Source organism: Dicentrarchus labrax, unplaced genomic scaffold, assembly GCF_905237075.1.
Source record: "Dicentrarchus labrax unplaced genomic scaffold, dlabrax2021, whole genome shotgun sequence".
NCBI classification, from domain to species: domain Eukaryota; kingdom Metazoa; phylum Chordata; class Actinopteri; family Moronidae; genus Dicentrarchus; species Dicentrarchus labrax.
In genome coordinates, this window is record NW_026136714.1 from 27,760,965 (window position 1) to 27,781,464 (window position 20,500).

At 40.4% G+C, this 20,500-nt stretch overlaps 2 protein-coding genes across 3 annotated transcripts in view; both read left to right on the forward strand.

Moving 5' to 3' along the window:
* The window catches only part of LOC127375919 (uncharacterized), a 629,637-nt gene that overhangs the window by 297,729 nt on the left and 311,408 nt on the right, over window positions 1-20,500 (forward strand). The window lies entirely within an intron of this gene.
* On the forward strand, window positions 8,414-20,485 carry lhx2b (LIM homeobox 2b). 2 transcript variants are annotated; one of them, XM_051422351.1, is made up of 5 exons: window positions 8,414-9,720; window positions 11,191-11,393; window positions 12,258-12,625; window positions 15,740-15,945; window positions 19,773-20,485. In XM_051422351.1, the coding sequence occupies exons 1-5, from the start codon at window positions 9,538-9,540 to the stop codon at window positions 20,061-20,063; spliced, it is 1,251 nt and encodes a 416-aa protein (XP_051278311.1). In that variant the 5' UTR covers window positions 8,414-9,537; the 3' UTR covers window positions 20,064-20,485. The 2 variants fall into 2 exon arrangements, with proteins under 2 accessions (XP_051278311.1, XP_051278310.1); XM_051422350.1 differs by having other exon boundaries at window positions 8,418-9,720; window positions 12,255-12,625.

Consider the following 20,500-nt stretch of genomic DNA (forward strand, 5'->3'; position numbering starts at 1 on the left):
CACACATTAAATATAGTGGCAATCTGAAGTCTTGGGGTTCTGAGAGAAAGTCTGTGTGTGTAATGAAGTCATACTAAACACTAAATGCATAATATTTTTTTTTTGTCTGAATTTCAGAATTTTAAACAATATTTTACATACATTTTGAGCTATTTAAACTGATGAAAAAAAAGAACACAAAACCTCTTTCCTGCCAAATCCCAGTAAAAATGAATACGTTATACATAGGTTTAAACATTTTCATGGTTTTCATTTTGCCAGATTTTAGAGGGTGCTGCACCCCTACTACGGCGCCTAGGATGGTGTGGCTTCATAACATTATTATGAGGTGAAGTATTAACTTCTTACTATTGTCTTATCTCAGATCTGTTTGTTTTTTTTTTTTTCATTTGGGCCTGCATACTCAGACAACTTAGACAATAGTTTCTACACCTGTTCAGCACACTGTGAAGTCATATACTGCACATTTTGCCAACATTTCCTGAAAAACTCTAAAAAATCTGCAATATATAATAATTCAAAGACAATTTTCATCACCTAAATAACATTTCATACTCTTTCCAGCTATCTAAAGCAGTGATTGCAACCTTTTTCCTTAAACAACCTCTTTTCTATCATTGAGTAAACTGAGTGACGTATTTTACATATATGTCATATTATATTCAGTGTTCATCAATAACAGTAGAGAACAACTGATAAACTGTACAATGAACCCAAACAGTGTACACAATAACTGCAGGAAGTTTGTGTTAAACTTTTTTAGAGCAGATTATTAAATATTGCATCAGAGATAAGTTTTCCTGATATTTTATGGAACTTTTTTTATACTATATATTTTATGTACTACTTAGTAGGCTTCTTTTTTAGACAAATTCTGTGTTCTAATTCTGATGCTTGGCAATTTTCTATGAGCTCTTTTGTTGTTTCTTCAAAGATTGGATCGTAAATAATAATCTAAACTTTAAAAATGTATTTAGTTTTATTCACAGAAATGAACCAAATGCTGATATGTAGTCTATATGGTGTATATTTTTTTCATTTTCTTACACCTTTTAAAATCAAGAAGGCCTCGCAATCCCCTGTGAAGCTTTGGCGACCCCTAGTGGGTGTCCTGACCCCCAGGTTGGGAACTACTGATCTAAAGCACACTTTTTCTCAACTGTGGGGACTGAATCGGAGTGTATGGTCAAAAAAAAAAAAAAAATACTTAGGGGATATTACTTTTAATTTATGTATTTATTTATTTGCAGTTATGGTGTTCATTTTGAATCAGCAGCACACAGTTGTGATGTTTATTATTAGAGTAATTTGTTCTGATTGCAGGGGTGAAAATCTGACACTGTGTATGTTTACTAGCCTATTTGAACAATTAATTTGCTTGGTTTGAATTCTATAAAAGTGGGTCACGACTTAATCATGGGACCATGGGAAAATGTGGGTCCCAAGGTGAGACCAGTTGAGAACCAATGATCTAATATATAGAATCGTTTCCAGCTCTGCATCATATCTGGAGCACCATGCCTTTTCTGCCGCTGTACAGCACCATGTCAGTGTGAGCACGCACAGCCCCGGTGTAAGCAGTGACTCCTGCAATATGTTGTGCTGGAAAGTGGAGAATAAAGGGGCATCAGAGTATTTTAGCTCCGAGTGGCTGTGTTCTTCGCTGCTGCCCTCCTACGTTCTCTCCTCCTGCCATTACTGTGACTACCTATAATTTTGGACGAGTCATTACAGTGGTATTCCTGTTGGCTCGTCCTTCACATCACTCTCTGCTGTGTATTTTTGGATCCTTTCAGTCATTGGTGTTTTTCCACACTTCCCGGAGATCACTTGTCAATCGAACAATATGATACAGTGGCAGATTTTGCCTTCACTTAGTTTTCCCGCTAACTACATTTGTTCAGATACATTTAAAATGCTTTCCTTTCTTAATTTCCTCTTTATTTCTTTTGTGAACCAAACTGATTTCAATGCAGCTATCCATCCTAACACTGTGGGAGCTGAATGAAGTAACTTGAAGGTCTCCTTCTAGGAAGCTTTATCAGATGAAAGAACATCCTAAACACATAAAACCGAACCACTTAGCAAGCGTTTATTCCAGCGGAGGAACTTTGTACAAACTTTAGCAAATAGAAATAAACAGAAAATATATGTATGAAGGCAGATTTTACATCAAACACACAGTTAATAGCTCATATCTGCAGGTTCAGAGCTGTTTTTCTGCCCCCTCAAATTCAGATATGAAGAAAAGAGAAAAGAGTATCTCTCTAGCCATTAATATTTTTAGGATTCACGCGTGTCCAAATTCCTTCCCTTCTCATTCCCTCCAAGTGACTTCCTGCTACAGAAGACAGGAGATACAAAGGGAATAAGCAATAAAACAAATCTGGATACATGCCGACTCATTATTGTATAGAGAGGTTGTAGCTTGCAGGGGCAGATCTAGAAAGGTGCCACCCTGAAAACATATCTGGCCAATTTAGATTAAGTTTAAAAATAGCACGTTAAGAAATGTAAATTAATTGAATGATCTGTTATGGCCACATTTTAGGCTAAGTGATCAGCTTAAGTTCAATGAAAAAATAAGAAAAGTGTCTGAAGATTTGGAAAATAAAACAATGTATTGACTTCTAATGCAACCTTTAGATATTTCTATTCAGTGGTTTACTAATCTGCCACAGTAATGTTTTTGAGTTCAAATATCTTCATTTGGGGTCTTTTCCAAGCAAATATTGATATATAAAGTCTCCATGCCACCTTCTGGACACCCCATGAGTATTTCTTTAGAGCCACCCCTAGTGGGTTGGGGCCCCTTATTGAGAGAAATGTGTCGACGTAACCCCTTGTCACTGGTGTATGTCTGTGAATGAGTGACTTTCCCTTCTCAGCTTTTTAAATGTGTAGCTCCTATAAGAAACAGAACTTATCATTGTTTTCCTAATAACATTTTTTTTTTTTATCTCCAACTGATGTGATTTTGAATTGTTTAGATACACTGATGGATTTAGTGTTCCATCATAGGTTTAGATAAATCTCCCACTAAACCCACTGTCACAAACCTAAAAATAGGGTTGTTTTTCTCAGCTTGTGAAAGGCCGGCATTTTGACGATACGTTGTTTTCTGTTTTTTATTTATTTTATATTTCTATGGGCATTTTTTTGGCCTTTATTAGTTTGCTAAGGAATGAGAAGAAATGCGGGGGCACTGATGGGAAATGATATGCAACAAAAATCCATGGTTCATGGACGGTCCCTTAACCCCTTAACCAATGGTTCCCAACCTTTTTCCTCAAGTAAGCCATTTTCTAATCATTGAGTAAACTGACTTAGTGACATATTTTATGGATATTTCACATGATATTCAGTGCATAACAATAACAGTAGAGAACTGATAAACTGTACAGTGAACCCAAACAGTGAACACAATAACTGCAGGAAGGTTGTGTGAAATGGGCAGCAGAGATATTCTTTTGCTACTTATTATACAATTCTCTGTCTTTACTATGTATATTTTGGAATTTGGATTATAACTTATTTTTTTTGACAAATTCAGTGTTTTCTCTCATTGTTCTATTTGCTCTTTGGTTGTTTGAACTTTTCTAATGCAGCATAAGGCTGTTTATCAGAGAGTGAAGGCACTGTGAATATAGCTTGTGTTCAGCTCTTTGTGCCCTTATGCTGTGAGATTTGTTAACGTATCAATTTAATTCATTTTTGTTCTTCTTACAGAAATGAATGAAGTGCTGAGATTGAGGCCTATTTTTGTCTTATCAGCGTTGAGCAGTACTGCTAGTTTTTACTGCTAGTAATTACTAGTAATAAAATTACTGTAATAATATTACTTTCCCTAGTAACTAGTAGTGTAACTGCTACTAATACATAGTATTAGTTACCCCCACCCAAAAATTTTTAAATTAGTTACAGTATTACTTTTGTTGTTACCCGTCATCTAATTTGAAATCCAGCAATCCAATCACTTGGATCATTTTTGTAATCATGGAGGAAACTATTTCGGAAGATGGAAACACTTACATTTAGCTGCTGGAAATATTCGATTACTTTGTTTTCAAACAAAACTGGATTTTAATCGTTGAATTTGGACAGGGACACAATTACCAATTTTGTGGGGTGTAGCAGAAAAGTAATATAACTAGTAGTGTAACTAATTACTGTTGGCAGGGAGGAATAAGTACTGAACTTTTTAAAAGAGTAATTAATTACATTTTTTAAATAACTAGCCCAACACTGTGTCTTACTCGCCTTAAAATCAAGAAGGCTTTGCGACCCCCTATTAAACTTGGGCGGGTTCTAGTGATAGGGAACCAGAGAACCACAGGAACTCACAGAGAAACAGCAACAAAGCAAATAAGCAGTACTATGTGTAGAATAAGAAGAAGAATTTAAACTCAAGGTCCACTTTACTCTTCTTGGCACACTAATGTTCTTAAAGAATTTCAGTGACTCCTTAGATTTATCTTGTGACCCCTCAGGGGGTCCTGGGCCTCAGGTTGGCGGGCACTAGCACACAGAGTTTAAAATGGCATTTGTTTAGATGAGACTGAATCTGATGCTCCCATTATGTGTACATTGTGTACTCCCATAAGAAAACAGCCCTCCTTGCATGCTTCACATGAGACTGCCATTTGAGAGGCTCAGGTGTGCCGTCTGAACTGTTCTGTGTTCACTGTGTGATTCTTTCTTGCATTCAAAGTGTGTGTGTTTACACGGTGTGGATGGTGCACGTACAGTGATTAGGTGATACGCTTCCTCTCTTTCATGTGTTTTTAGTCTCCTCTGCTTTGTTCCCTTTCTTAATTACAGCCGAGCTCTCCTCAGAGAGCATGTAACCCACTCCCCACTTCCACAGCAGCATCCCATTAAAGCCACGCACCCGATGCCTCCCCTGTACCTTTATGCAGAATACAATTAAAAAACGTGTGTGTGGGGGGTGGGGGGATCAAAAAGATGCCAGGAGCCCAACGAGGGTGATGTTTTTCTGAGAAATGCAGATTTGTGTTATTGATGGCTGCCCCGTTTGGAAATCATTACGGGACAAGGAGTAATCAGTGGAGCTGCATCAGCATTTTAGTTGTCGACAAGCAGCAACAACACCCCCTAACACACACACACACACACACACACACACACACACACACACACACACACACACACACACACACACACACAGGGGCATATGCTTTCCACAAAGTATTCGTCGCTCACACTGTTAGTTTATTAGTTCCATAGCGGTTATTAGGATTAGTGCACTGTAAACTTGTTGTTGCTGTAATTAAACAACAGCTTTACAATAACATGAGCCTGATATCAGGTCATATTTTAATATTTCTCATAATAAATACCATGTTTTGTCTGTGGAAGCTCATATAAGGGTGTATTTCCTTTGTGCATGGCCTCAAACAACAGTCTCATTAGTGAGTTTCACTGTCCTCAAACTGTGTTCTCACCTATAAGAGGAAAGTTGTGGACTAAATTTAATCTTTCTGGATGTTTTTTACATTAAAGTTGGCAAAAACAAAAAACTTTTTTGGCAAGGAGACTTAAAATCATGACCTCTAAAGTCCTGGTTACAGCCCTGATGTGATATCAATCTAGCCTAGCAAAGTAACATTTAATGTATATATATATATATTACTTCAGAACCAACCATTATGCAAACCATAATGCTGTGCATGGTGGAAAGTACAGGAACAGGTTTTTTTTAATATTAAGAAACAAAAATGGCAGCAATTTATAAAATACCTAAAAATATATAAAAATGCAATATTGTCAAGACCAGAGATAATAAAGTGACATAAACACAAAATCTCTGACGGTGGACAAATTTATATCATTTTTCAGCATGAACCATCATGTTGTCCAAACCAAATATGAACCTTTCTGCAACCCTTATTAAGTAAAGATACACAATTCCCACCAAAACCAGACTTTTCTTAAATTGAGTAGTAATGAAATACAGTATATTCAGATTAATTTTCTTAAGAATAAGCAGTAAGTCCTTGCTTCTAATCTCATCATTAGTATGTGTTTTAAAATGATCAGGCATTCTTTGGTGAATACTCTGAAATGCCTCCTGGATTTCAGTCTGAAATCTGTTCAGCACAGAGGATGTAGAGGAGGGCTAGATTTAACCTTTTTATTTAGAGTTGCGCAACTTTTTTTAATGCTGAAAATCTCAGTGAGGTTGCCTTTTTGTAACACACTGTATGTCAGGGTGAGTGGGAACAAAGTGATGGAAGTACAGTATGTATAAAGCATAAATAATGCTTCCCTGACAACAGACTGGTTGGTGACTGGTGCTGCTGATGGTTTTGCCTTTTGATTCTCTTCCTTGCATCTTTTTATCTCTCAGCATTGAAGATGTGAGTCTACTGCCCCCATGTTTGAAAAAAAAGGAAAGTGTGTGTGTGTGTGTGTGTGTGTGTGTGTGTGTGTGTGTGTGTGTGCGTGAGTGAGTGAGAGAGAGAGAGAGAGAGAGAGAGAGAGAGAGAGAGAGAGAGAGAGAGGAGCAGGATGTGTTGGGCTAATTAATTCAGTTTTACCTTTTTAAATAAATGTACCATAGATGAATTAAATATTGGACTATTTCAACTCTGCCTTAACACGCTTGATACCGCTGTTAATTATCATATTGTGAGTTTTCTCCTCCTCTGCTGTGAATATTGTGAACACACATTACTGAGAATATTCCAACATATATAGCCCGTGCAGACCTCGGCCTACATTTGCATAAATCATCTCTAAATTCTGTGTAAACGTGTTCCTCCTCTTCTGCGCACTGAGATGTGACTTAAATCAAATCACAGAAACAAGCCAGTCCGGCTCCTCTGATACAAATACATACAAACTGATATTTTTTCCTTAATCTTACACTACCACCTAATATCATATTTCATACACGCCCGCAGACATGCCCGCTGCCGCTATGTTTAATGTATAAACCCAGCCTTATAGCAGATAGAGAACGCAAGATGATAAATATGCATGTATTCAATTAAGGGTATTACAGAGGGGCTGATTTGCATAAGGATTTAGGAGCTTAACATCATATTTGTGCTATAAAACTTCACAATAGCCTAAACGCGGGCTGTTACGCGCGGGAGGGGGCAGGACAGGTATTTTTTTTAAGAAGCGAGGAAAGGAAAATTAGAAATATCAAAGAACGAGGAAGATTTTTAATTCTGATATTGTTTATTCTGATATTGTTTATTCTGATATTGTTTATTCTGATATTGTTTATTCTGATATTGTTTTAGCGCCTAGTAAAATATTGTTCTTATAAATAAAAACCCAGGATGTTGTCTGGCTGGTCTGGAATCATCTCAGCAACCGCTTTGAATTGACTTCATTTTCAAACAACAAAAGCCAGAGCGCTGATGTGTGTCATTTTCTCCCACAACCGCTGCAAACTCCACCGCCTTTTGTACACCATCAGACCCCTTCCTCTGGTCCTCAAACACGTCCTCCGATGACGAAGTACACTTTCCTTCCTCCCCCTCCTCATCCCCCTCCCAATTAAGAGCAGAGAGCTAATTAGGATGAGCAGATCCGGGATCAGTTCAGGCTCACGCATGCTGCTGCTGAGCCAAACTGCTCGTTCTGTCTGTGGCAAAATGCAAAGAGTGGAGCCGCTGACATCAAATGAGAGAGTGGAGCTCCTTCTAGGAAATATATACATTGGGTAGATAGCGTTAAGGATGATAAAATGTAGAGATGACACCCAAAGGTGCCTAAATGATTTTTACGCATTAAACAAACCCACTAACGCTGTGTTTAAACACACTTTCCTCTCTTATCAGTAAAGTTCTCTATTTCATTTTTGGAGCTCGATATTCTCGCGTTATTTTCCTTGATTATGGTATTTATTATCTCTGAAGAAAAGTGGCATTTACTGACATTTTAAGGTCCTTGCTTGAATTTCGATCTTTTGCCACATTTCTTAGCAAAATAAAGCTTTTCACATGAGCTCTGAGCTGAAATTAACCCCATTCCACACACACAATACAGGCCAAGTGTGAAATAACATTAAGTTGCTGATACAGTTTATGAGAATCTGAATTTGTTCAGTTTCAGAAAAAAAGTTGTTTTTGTTTCGAATTTGTCTTTTTTATTATTAAAAAGATAATAATTAAAATTAAATTCTGTATTTATTTATTCTGTGGCTGATGTGGGAGACTTGGTGCACATTTTTGCCCACCTCTGCAGGTTCTTATGCGGAGCCCTTTGGTACCATGGAGAGTCTGTGAGCAACAACAGTGTGGAACTCTCTCTCCGCGTCACTTGAGTAAAGGTCCCATCAGACCTCCTCGGTGCGCACAGACAGACAGACAGACAGACAGACAGACAGACCCCTCCAATACCTCAACAGACTCTCTCCTGCTTTGACTCTCTTTATTTAAAGCGGACCTTTAAAAACTGCAGCTCCGGACAGGCAGATAAAAGTGGGGGGGCCGGTGGTGGTCCGTGCGTAACGGAGGCAGAGGGGCTGCTGCTTTTTCCACTCTCGCTCTCTGTAAAAGTATAGCCGAACTGTTCGGTGGCGGCGGAGCAACCAATGAACATAAATGGTGCGTGGTGACGCAACAGGGCCCCGTTGATAAGGAGCGGAGAGTCCAACCGGGACCTGAGAAGGAGGAACGGCGGTTTTGGGGGGCCAGCAAACACTCGCCTATCATCAGTCAACGTGAAGCCAACTCCTCCTCTTCTGCTGTTACGCACATGCATGCAGCCTCCTTTGGCAAAAGACAAAACATTAACCAAACAGACTACTGTACAGGAAAACTGCCTCTCCCAGACGGCCGGCGGGATTTTATAAAGCAAAAGGCTGCGTGTTTTTAAATACATAGTTTTTATTTTTCCACTTTTGGCTATAAAGCAAAAGTAGTTTGAGCGACATAAATCAGCTGCTGTAAGCATCAACTTGGACTGCTGAACCAGGAGGAGGGGAGGAAGCCTTCTTCTCACAGCTCAGGCTCCCTGTCAGCTTTTTTGGACATATCTTTTTTTGTTCCTCCAGACTGTGTGATGCAGTAGAAGCTCAGCTCTGGCACTTCTACACAGTAACTTAGCAAGAAAAGAGCTTTTGCCAATGCCTCGCAGACTGTCGAAACCCTGAAATATTACTCCAGGCAAGGAGGAGGCATCGGTGCTGAGACCCATGCAGCCGGGGCTTCCATAGTTGGTATGTTTATTCACCGTACATGGAAAAGAAAATATAGAAAGAGCAGTTGGTAATGAGAGAGAAATAATACCTGAGAGAGAGAAATAGATCCCAGCAAGAGAAGCGGAATCTGTGCGTTTATTTATGAATTAATCATAGCTTATTAATAATGAGAGCTGCAGAGATTCGGATGACGGTTTCCATTGGCAGATGAGACGTAGTGTGGAGAACACGTGTCCAATTTTTCCCTCATATTTTTTCCTCCCTGATCTGGATTTCTCACTTGTCACGGCGAGGAAGGAAAAGCGAAAAAAGCGAGAATTCTGAGCGGCATTATCGCGCATGGTTTATTGCCTCTGATGGACATCTTGGCTTGCAGATCCGAAGAGAACAGTTATAACATCCTCCCCTCTGCGGCAACGATGCTTTTCCATGGCCTCCCTGGAGGCGACGTGCACGGTGTGGTGGAAGAAATGGACCGGAGAGGAAAGAGCGAGTCAGCAGCGATCAGCTCAGCCATCGATATGGGGGAAACAGAGACGGTAGGGGAGATTGCTTTTTTTTTTGCCCTCTCGGCTTGTTAGTGCAGGCAGCATGGCAGCCTGGAAACATGTGACAGTCAGTGGCTGCACTCTTTCAGCTCCAAGCACTAAGATTCAATTTTGTACTCACAATTCACACAGGGAAAAACTGTCCAACAAATGTCCCAGTTTAGGACTTTTAAAGCGCCTCTCAAACTTGCTCCAAAAAGGCCCAAACACAGTCTCCATCCACTGTTTGATCCAAAACTTATTCCACAGCCCAGCAGAGCTTCATATAAACAGACACAGAGCTGCAGAATTATTCCAGAAACAAAACGGTTACATTTGTTCTGAAAATGCTGCAATTTAATTCTTTAAAAATCCCCTTTGTGTTGCGTTCAAAGCACACGTTAAACAGCAGAGCGCACATTCAAACTTGAGTGTTTCACGTACGACAGAAAATATATTTTTTAACAGGCAAATCAGCTCAAACATCAAAAGCCAAACCGAGCTGCAAGTTTTTATTCTGATCCGAGAAAAACACAAGTAGATTTTAATTTTGTTGAATAAAAATGTGGATGATCTGAAAGCTCGCCAATAATTCTTAAATTCCATAAAAATAAACAGGAGGGTTAGGCTAGAGGAGAATATTCATTTTAATTCAGCCTCCATCTTTCATTTGCAGATCATTTGTGTGTGTGTGTGTGTGTGTGTGTGTGTGTGTGTGTGTGTGTGTGTGTGTGTGTGTGTGTGCACGTGTGTGTGTGTTTAGCAGGCCTCTTGAAAATAACAATTAACGACAGCCCTGTATTTATTTGTTATTGTAGCTTTAATTAACACTATTATTATAATTATTATCATGAGAAATGAGCACAGATATGACGGATGTCCTCCAACTAAAATAACTTCATAATAATAATAATTCAATAAGCCCATACACGTTACCCATCAATGCTTCTAAATGGCAGCTTTATTATGAAAATACTACTTCTTTTTTGTCAATCTGCTGGTGTACTCAGTGTGACATATTATAATTATATTTCCTTATGTAGTCTAATGCGAAATTCATATTATTCATAGCGGTGTGCAATTTCCTTTACTGTGAGAACATATTCCCAATAATAATGTTTTTATGTCTTATTGCGGTCGTAAGGAAGTTTGTTTTGTCTTTTTCTTACTGAATTGCATCTTTGAGGTCGTAATTTTATTTTACTGGCGTTATATTATTCATGTTTACCATTTTTGAGATTGCAAATACATTTTTAAACTCCTGCAGTAATTCTTTAGAATATTTCTACAATCCTGTGCCTGGTAGCGGTGGCCCTCTTGCATCCGATCATACTTTTATAATATTCTTAAAATATTTGGCTTTCCAGGATTTTATTTCCCCCCCCGCCATGTTAAAGCTAGCAGGGTAGAATCCATTCATTGTATTTTCCTCCACCAAACGCCATGTCCTTACGCTGTGTCCTCGTGCCTCTGACCCCGCAGTCCATGCCGTGTATGACCAGCGAGCGCGTGGCCCTGTGCGCGGGCTGCGGCAGGAAGATCGCGGACCGCTACTACCTGCTGGCCGTGGACAAGCAGTGGCACATGCGCTGCCTCAAGTGCTGCGAGTGCAAACTCAACCTGGAGTCTGAGCTCACCTGCTTCAGCAAGGACGGCAGCATCTACTGCAAGGAGGACTACTACAGGTAGGAGGGGGGCGCGCAGGGCCCGGGAGCCCCACACAGTCCAGCCCGGTGTTTGGGATTTTTTTAGTGGGCTGTGTTCAGGACTCTAGAATGTGTCTTTGAAATGGTCGTGATTGTGTTTGGTGAGGATTAAAGTTCAAGTAACAGCGCGCATGTGCAGGGTTTTAATATTTTAAAATAATTTCAAGGCAGCAACGCCCCAATAAAATCAGATTTTATTGATAGCGGTTCTAAAAAAATCTTTTTTAATTGCAGAAAAACAATTTATACAGTATTTCTTTGTCAAAGCTTCTTTCCTGATAATATGGCTGCGTACAAACTGATGCTGACATTTTACACTAATGACAGCTAGTATTTTGTGTCACCATATATAGCCTATATATATAGTATATTTTACTGTTTTCATGCCAGATCACATTCACGTTTCTGTCAGCAAAACACCAGTAAGAAAGAAAGAAAGAAAGAAAAAAAGAAAGAAAAAGAGGACACTGTCTACAGTTACTAAAACTCTCCACTCAAACCCAGATTTAAAAAAAGATACTTTTAAGTTTAGCAGCTCTGTAGGGGAGTATCCCCCCCCCCATCACTGACAGAGTTATTATTCAATTATAAAGGTAACAATATCACAAATTCCACATTTAACCGCCTATATGGCTAATATCCATATCCCATTAATTCCAATATTAGCTAATTGGTGTCTAACTAAGTTTTCATGTGAGTTCATCTCATTATTAATGCGCAAGGGAAACTTTGCGCCGTTTTCCAGTGCGGAAAAGTTGTACATCACACATAGTTTAGTGCACCAGCAGGCCCCTGTGAGTCCGTGTCCAGCCGCTGATGAGGTTTCTGTGTTGTCCGCAGAAGATTTTCGGTGCAGAGGTGCGCTCGGTGCCACCTGGGCATCTCGGCCTCGGAGATGGTGATGCGGGCCCGGGACCTGGTCTACCACCTCAACTGCTTCACGTGCACCACCTGCAGCAAGATGCTCACCACCGGAGACCACTTTGGCATGAAGGACAGTCTGGTGTACTGTCGGCTGCACTTTGAGACTCTCATCCAGGGAGAATATCAGACACATTTTAACCACGCGGACGTTGTCCCGCACAAAGGCCTGGGCCCGGCCAACACTCTCGGACTATCCTACTTCAACGGCGTGGGGACAGTGCAGAAAGGCCGGCCCAGGAAGAGGAAAAGCCCCGGACCGGGAGCCGAGCTGGCTGCTTATAACGCAGGTAAGAATGCATGTCTATATAAAAAAACACAAGCATGTTCCCCCGCTGACAGGCCTGTTAAAAGGTGGACAGGATTCAGAAAAAGCAACGTGCTCTTATTTTTCTTTCTGTTTTGATTATTTTTACCTCAAAATTAATAATTTTAGATCCAAAACGCAGAAAAAGAAAAATTGAACGAAAAAAATAAAGCATAAGCGCTGCCTGTTGAGAAATAAATCTCGGCCAGCAGTTGTAATGAACTGCATGATTAAAACTGACAGGCTTCATTAATGAAAAATCTTTTTTAACATTCCTGTAGGGGCTTGTATTGTGCCTGTTACCCTCGCTAATGTCATAACATTATCATAGAAAACTGTACAGTTGTTCTTTTATCCCCTGCGGTTTAATGTTCTTATAATATTCCTAAAGGGAGTTTAGCATAACTTGAGCACAATTACATTACGGCAGGCCTGCTATAATATATTTTTAACACCCTTAAAGAGACGTATGGCGCTAAATATTGAGTTTATAGCGACATTAGTGCAATGCTTTATTTTCCCCAATAATATCCCTGGTAGGTTGGTTTTTGGTGGCCCTATCTTTCACATTATGATCAGAAATAACAGCATGAACACGAATAAGCCAACTATAGTGGGAGAGTTGTCAATAAAGCTAGGCCTCTGCATAACATCATTAAGTGAAGTGAGCACACTCACACAGCCCATACAGCCACATACACTGCAAACTGTTCTTACCCGTGGAGTGAACTTCTCATGCAGCCTCACAGAGATTTCATTAGGCCAATGAGCTGCAGCAGTTCAGCCGCTCCTAACAACATCTTTCTAAATGATAATCTAAAACAAAAAACGAATCAGTTTTAATAGCTGGTAGTTTTTCGTGTTTCAGTTTAGTGGATCTGTTGTGGGGAAAAAAATACTTTTTTCCCCTCCCATGTCCTCTTTGGGGTTTAAAAAGAAAAGTTTTTTTGATGTTCCGGCTTTTGCTTTCGCCCTTTTCCACTTGTCAGGCTCCATAGACATCTACAAACCCCTAACACCCTCCCTCTCCCTTCCTCCCCCACCCACACACACACACACACACACACACACACACACACACACACACACACACACACACACACACACACACACACACACACACACACACACACACACTATACTGGAGCCCTTTTTGCATTGGGACCAAGCCAAACTGGGTGTGTACCAGAGAGATCAATGTGATTTGATGAGTTATTCACTGGAAGAGAGAGCAGGGGATACAAGAACTTTCTTACAGTAGAACTGTCTGCGGCTGGAGTTTTTTCTCTTTAATGCTTTGGCTTCAGTTAATTAACCCTCCAGTTTTTCACATGAAGCTGATTACAAACAAAACATTACGTCAGAATCTAGCCAGAGAAAGAAAATATTTTTTTTCTGTCTGTTTTATATCTTATATCTGTTACGTTAATTCTCATTCCTCTAAACTTTTTAACTTTAAATGAGCTGCAACAAGTGAAAATATTATTTCCCATTAGTTTGCAATTCAAATGAGATTCTGTCCGCTTATTTTCTTCCTGGATGAAGTGATTCTTCCTTGAAAGAACAAGCATCACTTTCTTCATTTTAAGATGCTGCCACTTTTACTTTCTGAATCAGTGGAATTCATGACACAACTCTTAAAACAAGCCAAATGTTTTCACCTATTAGTTATAAGAAAATACAGCTTCTGAACTTTTAAAAGCATTTAATGATGATAAAAGGAAGAAAGGTAGCATAATGTCTGAAAATACTAGCTTTTTCCCCACTGTGTGTGTGTTCAGTAAATAAACAGGGAAATGAATGTGAAGCACAATCAGGGAGAGAGTGAAGAGGCAGTGCGCCCTCTTCTGTTTCCAGCTGGAAACAACATCGAAGCTCCACCTGAGCCATCACATGTGAACATGTGGAGACCCTGGAGCAGCTCTGCGATGGCACTGAGGCTGCGAGCAAGGCGTTTTCTGTGAGAGGATGAGGAGATGAGCAGGAAGCAGGCTGATATTTTTTGTTTGTTAAAATGCTGCAGCATATGCTCCGGACAGAAAGCAGCATTTGTTCTGCCTGGTTGTGTATGGGCTAATTAAGTGAAGTGTTATTCTGATGGTTTTCACTCACTTCATATTCATCGTTTGCAGCGCTCTGATATTGAACGCGAACTGTTATGCATGCAGCAACACTTTGGATGTTGCCAAGAAATTTGCAGGCTGGGACAAATACATGTGTGTTGTTGTTGTGCGTGTGTGTTGTTGCTGAAGCCAGGCTAGCACCTCCTCTTAGGAAAGAGAGACATGCAGGCAGGCAGAGAGGGTGATCTGCAGCTGGGAGAAAAACAGCTGTCAGGTCGCAGTGTCACCTTGGATCAGATTGATTGTGAGGATGTAAAATGAAGGAAATGGGTCTGGGTTGAAGTTTTTTTTAAAGAAATTAAAAATCAAGATGACAATAACAACAGCAGAAAATGCTAAAAACACATTTTCTAACAACTGATTTTCAGCCTTAGTCATAATTCAGTATATTGCACTTAAACATATGCATTGTCTCCCTTTCTCCTCATGCATTGTTGCACTTCAGGGTCTGGGCCTCATGTTGCTTTAATTGATATGCTTTTCTTAATTTTATTCATTGATTTTTTTTCTTTGCTTGTTGTTTCAGTTAAGATTAAGATTTCTTTTTCTTCTCTGCATGCTTATAAATGAATCCAGTAACTTTGTAAATTCAATCCTATATTCTCTTTTTAGGGTGACTTTGGCTCTTGGCTAATTCTGGCACGTTAACAGCAATGTTTTATCAATGTGCACTTAAATAAACCAACAAATAAACAATAAAAAATTGATTTTTCTCCAATATATTAAAAATAAGTGCACTCAATAGCTTTAAAATTCAGAATATCAGTTCTATACAATGCACTGGGAGCTTCTCTAACACAGGGGTTGTGAGATTTTTGGTCGGGAAGAGAAGGGAAAACCTTGCAGTGTTCGACACAAACAGCCATTCAGAAGCAAATAACCAAACAAATCAAAGTGATCAGTGATTGGATCAGAGTCCCCTCTGTCTAACCAGCTCCTCTCTCCTATTCCCTTACCCCCCATTGGCCCTGCAGCACTGAGCTGTAACGAGAACGACGGCGAGTCTATGGACCGGGACTCCCAGTACAGCTCCAGCCAGAAAACCAAGCGAATGCGGACGTCCTTCAAGCACCACCAGCTGAGGACCATGAAGTCCTACTTTGCCATCAACCACAACCCAGACGCCAAGGACCTCAAGCAGCTTGCCCAGAAGACAGGCCTCACCAAGCGGGTCTTGCAGGTAACAACATGCAGGGGTTGGGGGGACGAGTGCCAACAGGGGTGAAGGAATTCCACTTGTTTCCAATGCAAATCAGCCCGCTTCCAAATGCAAAATATATGAAGTGAGGTTTTCCTGAGTGAAGCCAAATCAGCGGCTTTATTTTAAGATAGTGCTGTTTTTCATTCTGGTGAAATTCTCTAGACTTTCAGGAACAAGCTGAGCGAAATCTGAAACTTTGTTTTTCTTTCCTTTGATATTTTAAATAAAAACACAATTTATACAGAATAATTTAAAAAGTTGCATTGAAAAGAAGCAGAAACAACCTGTGAAAAGTCAATACGTGTTGTTCACACTGGAATCCAAAAATTACCTGGAAATGAAAAGAAAGCCATAAACCCCCCCACAAAATGTAATCTATTTCAGTGGCCGCTGTGATGTTATAGTGAGTGACTGAGGGATGAAAAAAACAAAGCTCTGCTGTATACACGAAGAAAGAGAAGGCACAACGGAGCGTTTGATTTCCACAAAAGACGACAGCAAATTATCTGGGGGACTGGGAAGAAGAAAAACGAGACAAAAAGGTTTCTGAATCAAATTTTTTTCAGAGAAAGGGGGGGAGCAAAAAAAAAAGGAAAATCATCCCGCTGCTTTAATTAACGCTCACAGAAAACAAAGCAGCCGTTTTGCTTTGATGCGTTCAAATTTTCATGCCTGTTATTCCAGCTGAAGCGCCTGTTTCCCATGGCTCCGTCATGATTCCACTGCTAACACAGGCCGCTGCCTCAATCACTGCACCTCAGGCTTTTATTAAATTCATCATATTCAGTTTAAAAATAAATTAACATCGGGGACATTTAGGAGCAGGGTGCTGCTTCCAGAATTTGGGGTGCAGGGCCTTCTTGAATGGGACCCATAGCAAAAATGAGAAAGAAAGTGTTTCATTGCCATTTCATATATGAGAATAATGACTGGAACCATAGCTGCCTCTCTCAGCACAGGGAGGTCCATTATCTTTTCACAGAACCAACGAAAGCAGGAAGCCAAGACTCTCTATTTTCCCGTGCAAACATGAAAGAAAAGGTTTTATTTTTCTGCGGCTACCACTGCCTTTTTTCTGCGACTAGCCGTGAAAAGTAAAGGCTTTTTTTATAACTTCTGTACACAGTAGAGAAGCGCCCTGGCTTTGTGTTTTTAAGTGTTCTTTTATCCTTGACTCCAGTCTGAGCATCTGCAAACAGACTTTAAACAGACGCGAAGAGATGCTCAGTGGTGTGTGTGCTCTGTACTAACAGCAAGGGGGGGGGGTATAGGGAGGGGGCATGGTGGAGGTGAAGATGTTGATGTGGGTCCGCTTGGGGTTCTGTGGCATCAAAATGAAAAATCTGTATTAATTTATATAGATAAATAAATTGTGCATATTTGAGCCCACAAAGTTTCTCAGGTCCCCCAAAATCAGCAACAAAATTTGTCATTTGTCATTTGCTTTAAAAACCTCCTATATGCAGGGCCTGAACTGGACTGTTGGGGGTCAAAGCATCACAGGAGTTATTTTTAGTTCACCCCTCGGAAAAAACCTCAGAGGTGGTGGTACCCAGTAATAAGAAAGGGTACTTGTGGATCGTATTGTATGTCAGGACCTTACAAAACAGTTTCCACATCTGTTACAGCTAGGGTTGATTAGGTTTAGGCCCAAATCATCTTTGGTTTGGAAAGGTAAATTTTGATTTGGCTAATGCGCTAACAAACAGTTGCTTATTTACACATCTAGCATATACAGTAAAACATTAGCATTTTAGGTTGTGTTTCTGGTGTCATGATAAGTGTGAGTCCACTGTTCGCTCTTGTTTTAGCTCCGATTTTGGTCTCCACCAACTCCTGGGTGTTTAGCTGCTAAACTATGTATGCTACACTAACTGTGTCTGTCTGCTGTTTGATGGTGGGCAGGTAGCGTATGGTGGGTTCATCAGATGTTATCATTGAAAACGGTCCTAATGAGAGCATAGTGAACCAAAACAAAAGTTGCAGGCCAGAAAACCAAAACAGGGTTAAGGCTAAAAGATGCTTAAGGCTCCGTAGAGCTGAGGGGAACTTCTAATTTTTTACTATGAGTGACCCCTTTCACATAGCCATTGTTCATATAAAAATATATTAAAATCGTGGTAGGGTTAGGGATTGACTGTGGTCATGGTTGAAAGGCAGCAATGTTATAACAAGGTCACACTACTTCTGTCTTCATTGCTAACATAGCTGCTAAAGGTCCTCGTCAGGGAAACGTAAAGGTATTTAAGCACTAGAACAAATGGCTGATGCTGTGTTTTTTTCTTTAAAAAGTATTTTTCTGGGCTTTATGACAGTGACAGCTGAAGATAGACAGGAAAGGGGGGCAGAGAGAGGGGATGACACGTAGCAAAGGGCCGCAGGTCAGATTCGAACCCTGGGCCGCTGCAGCAAGGACTCAGCCTCAGTACACAGGTCGCCAGCTCTACCCACTGAGCTAACTGGGTGCCTGCAGTGTTTTTTTCTGAGGAGGACAGTCTCAGCTATCTTCACCAACACAAAGTCTGTCTCCGGCAGTCATAGGTCACCATTCATTTTTTACCACAGTATAAAACATTATAGAGACTGGAAAATGCTTGACACCCAGTAGGTAACCTATCAGAGTGAACATCGTGTCTGCTTTTATTAGCGTCACTTCTATTTTGGTTGTGTGGCGATGTAGTCATGAGTTGAAAAGCCTGCACTGTGCTATCACGCTGCAAAAACTTAACAAGAATAAAAGCAGACATGATGTTCTCTGTGTTCATTGTGACAAATTACATTTTTGTAAGAAACTTCATATCCATACAGAGTGTTTAATGTGTATGGAAATGAAACCGATGCCTGGTAGGAAAACAGTCTTATAGTGCGCTTCAGAGAATGGTTGGCAGTGTTATCAAATGATCAAAATTCTTTTTTGTTTTTGCACAAGTGTGCTCAGTATTCAGGTATTTATCTACAGTCCAATGTTGTTTGTGCAGTGATAAATCACATCCATATAATTCAGCATTAACACATCCTGGTTGCTCTTCATAATCCACACCCTTGCAGTGGACAATTATCATTGGAACTACTTTCTACCAAAGAAATAGTCCCTGTGGGTTATCTAGAGCAGTGGGTCTCACTTTGGAACGCAACGCAAATGTATTTTTCAAATAGGCTAGTAAACACAATGCCATCCTCAACATATACAAATATTTTCATCCCTGTAAACAGAGCACATAACTTTAATATTAAATTAAACATCACAGCTACATGCTGGTGATTCTTATGAATGTGAATTAACTGTGTACACACAAAATAAGTTAGGCCTACAAAAATGGCGGTCACTTAACATAGAAGGAAGCTTTTCTGTCAAAATAAAAGTTCGACATCCAAGCATTTGGATTAATTTTTTTGACCACAAACTCACAACGAGGCCCACTTTTGGGTCCCGACCCACCAGCAGAGAAAGCATGAGCTAGAGCAGGGCTGCCCAAAAAGGGGCCTGCGAGCCAAAGGTGTGCCACCAGGCTTAGAACTTGAATTTCTAGTGAAACTTTTTTAAAATGATTAATTGTGTTAAATGTGTTTATGCTGTTTTATTTTCGTGAGATCAAATGCTCCTTAAATATATAAGATACCTAATTACTAATAATTTTGCAGCATGGTGGGTGGACTAGCCCTTTAAAGCGCCTGCTAAATGTTTGTATGTTAGTTTGTTGTTAGCTGAACACACAATCAGAAGTATTATCAGAAATGTGGAAACCTGTGCTCAAAGGTTCCATGAAGCATTAGTTAACTTCAGGGGATTCATTTTATTTCCACAGGTCTGGTTCCAAAATGCTCGGGCCAAATTCAGGAGGAACCTGCTGCGGCAGGAGAGCACCGGGGTGGACAAGGCGTCCGACGGCTCCACGCTGCAGGGCGGGACGCCGTCGGGCCCAGCCTCGGAGATCTCAAACGCCTCCATGAGCCCCTCCAGCACGCCCACCACCCTGACAGACTTGACCAACCCCACCATGCCCACCGTCACCTCCGTTCTCACCTCAGTGCCGGGCGGCATGGACGTCCACGAGTGCCGGAGCCCGTCACAGACCACGCTGACCAGCCTCTTCTGATGGACGGAGCCCTCTTTCACCGCATCCCTCCCCCCAACCCCTCCTGGATCTAAAACTGAGCACTGTTGAGTCCTTCGAACATTAAACGGATTAGTAAAGAGAAGGTAATGGAAACATAAAAAAAAAAGATTTCATTTCACTCTGAGCCCATTAGAGACTATTTGCATAGTGAGGCGGCCAAGCCTTACAGATGGAACAGTTGTTGTTATTTTGATGTTGTTGTCTTGTCGAGAACTGAGGAGACTTGATTTGCATTTTTCAATGTTTACAGAGAGAGACTGCGGGGGGAAAAAACTGCTTAATTTTTGGAAATTCTCTTTTTCCAGCACAGTATTTATGTTGTTGTACAAGAGTCACTGTTAGAAGGATTGTAAAAAATTCTTTTTTTTGGAAAATCTGAGATTAAACACAGGTTAAAATATCCTCCGACTGCCATG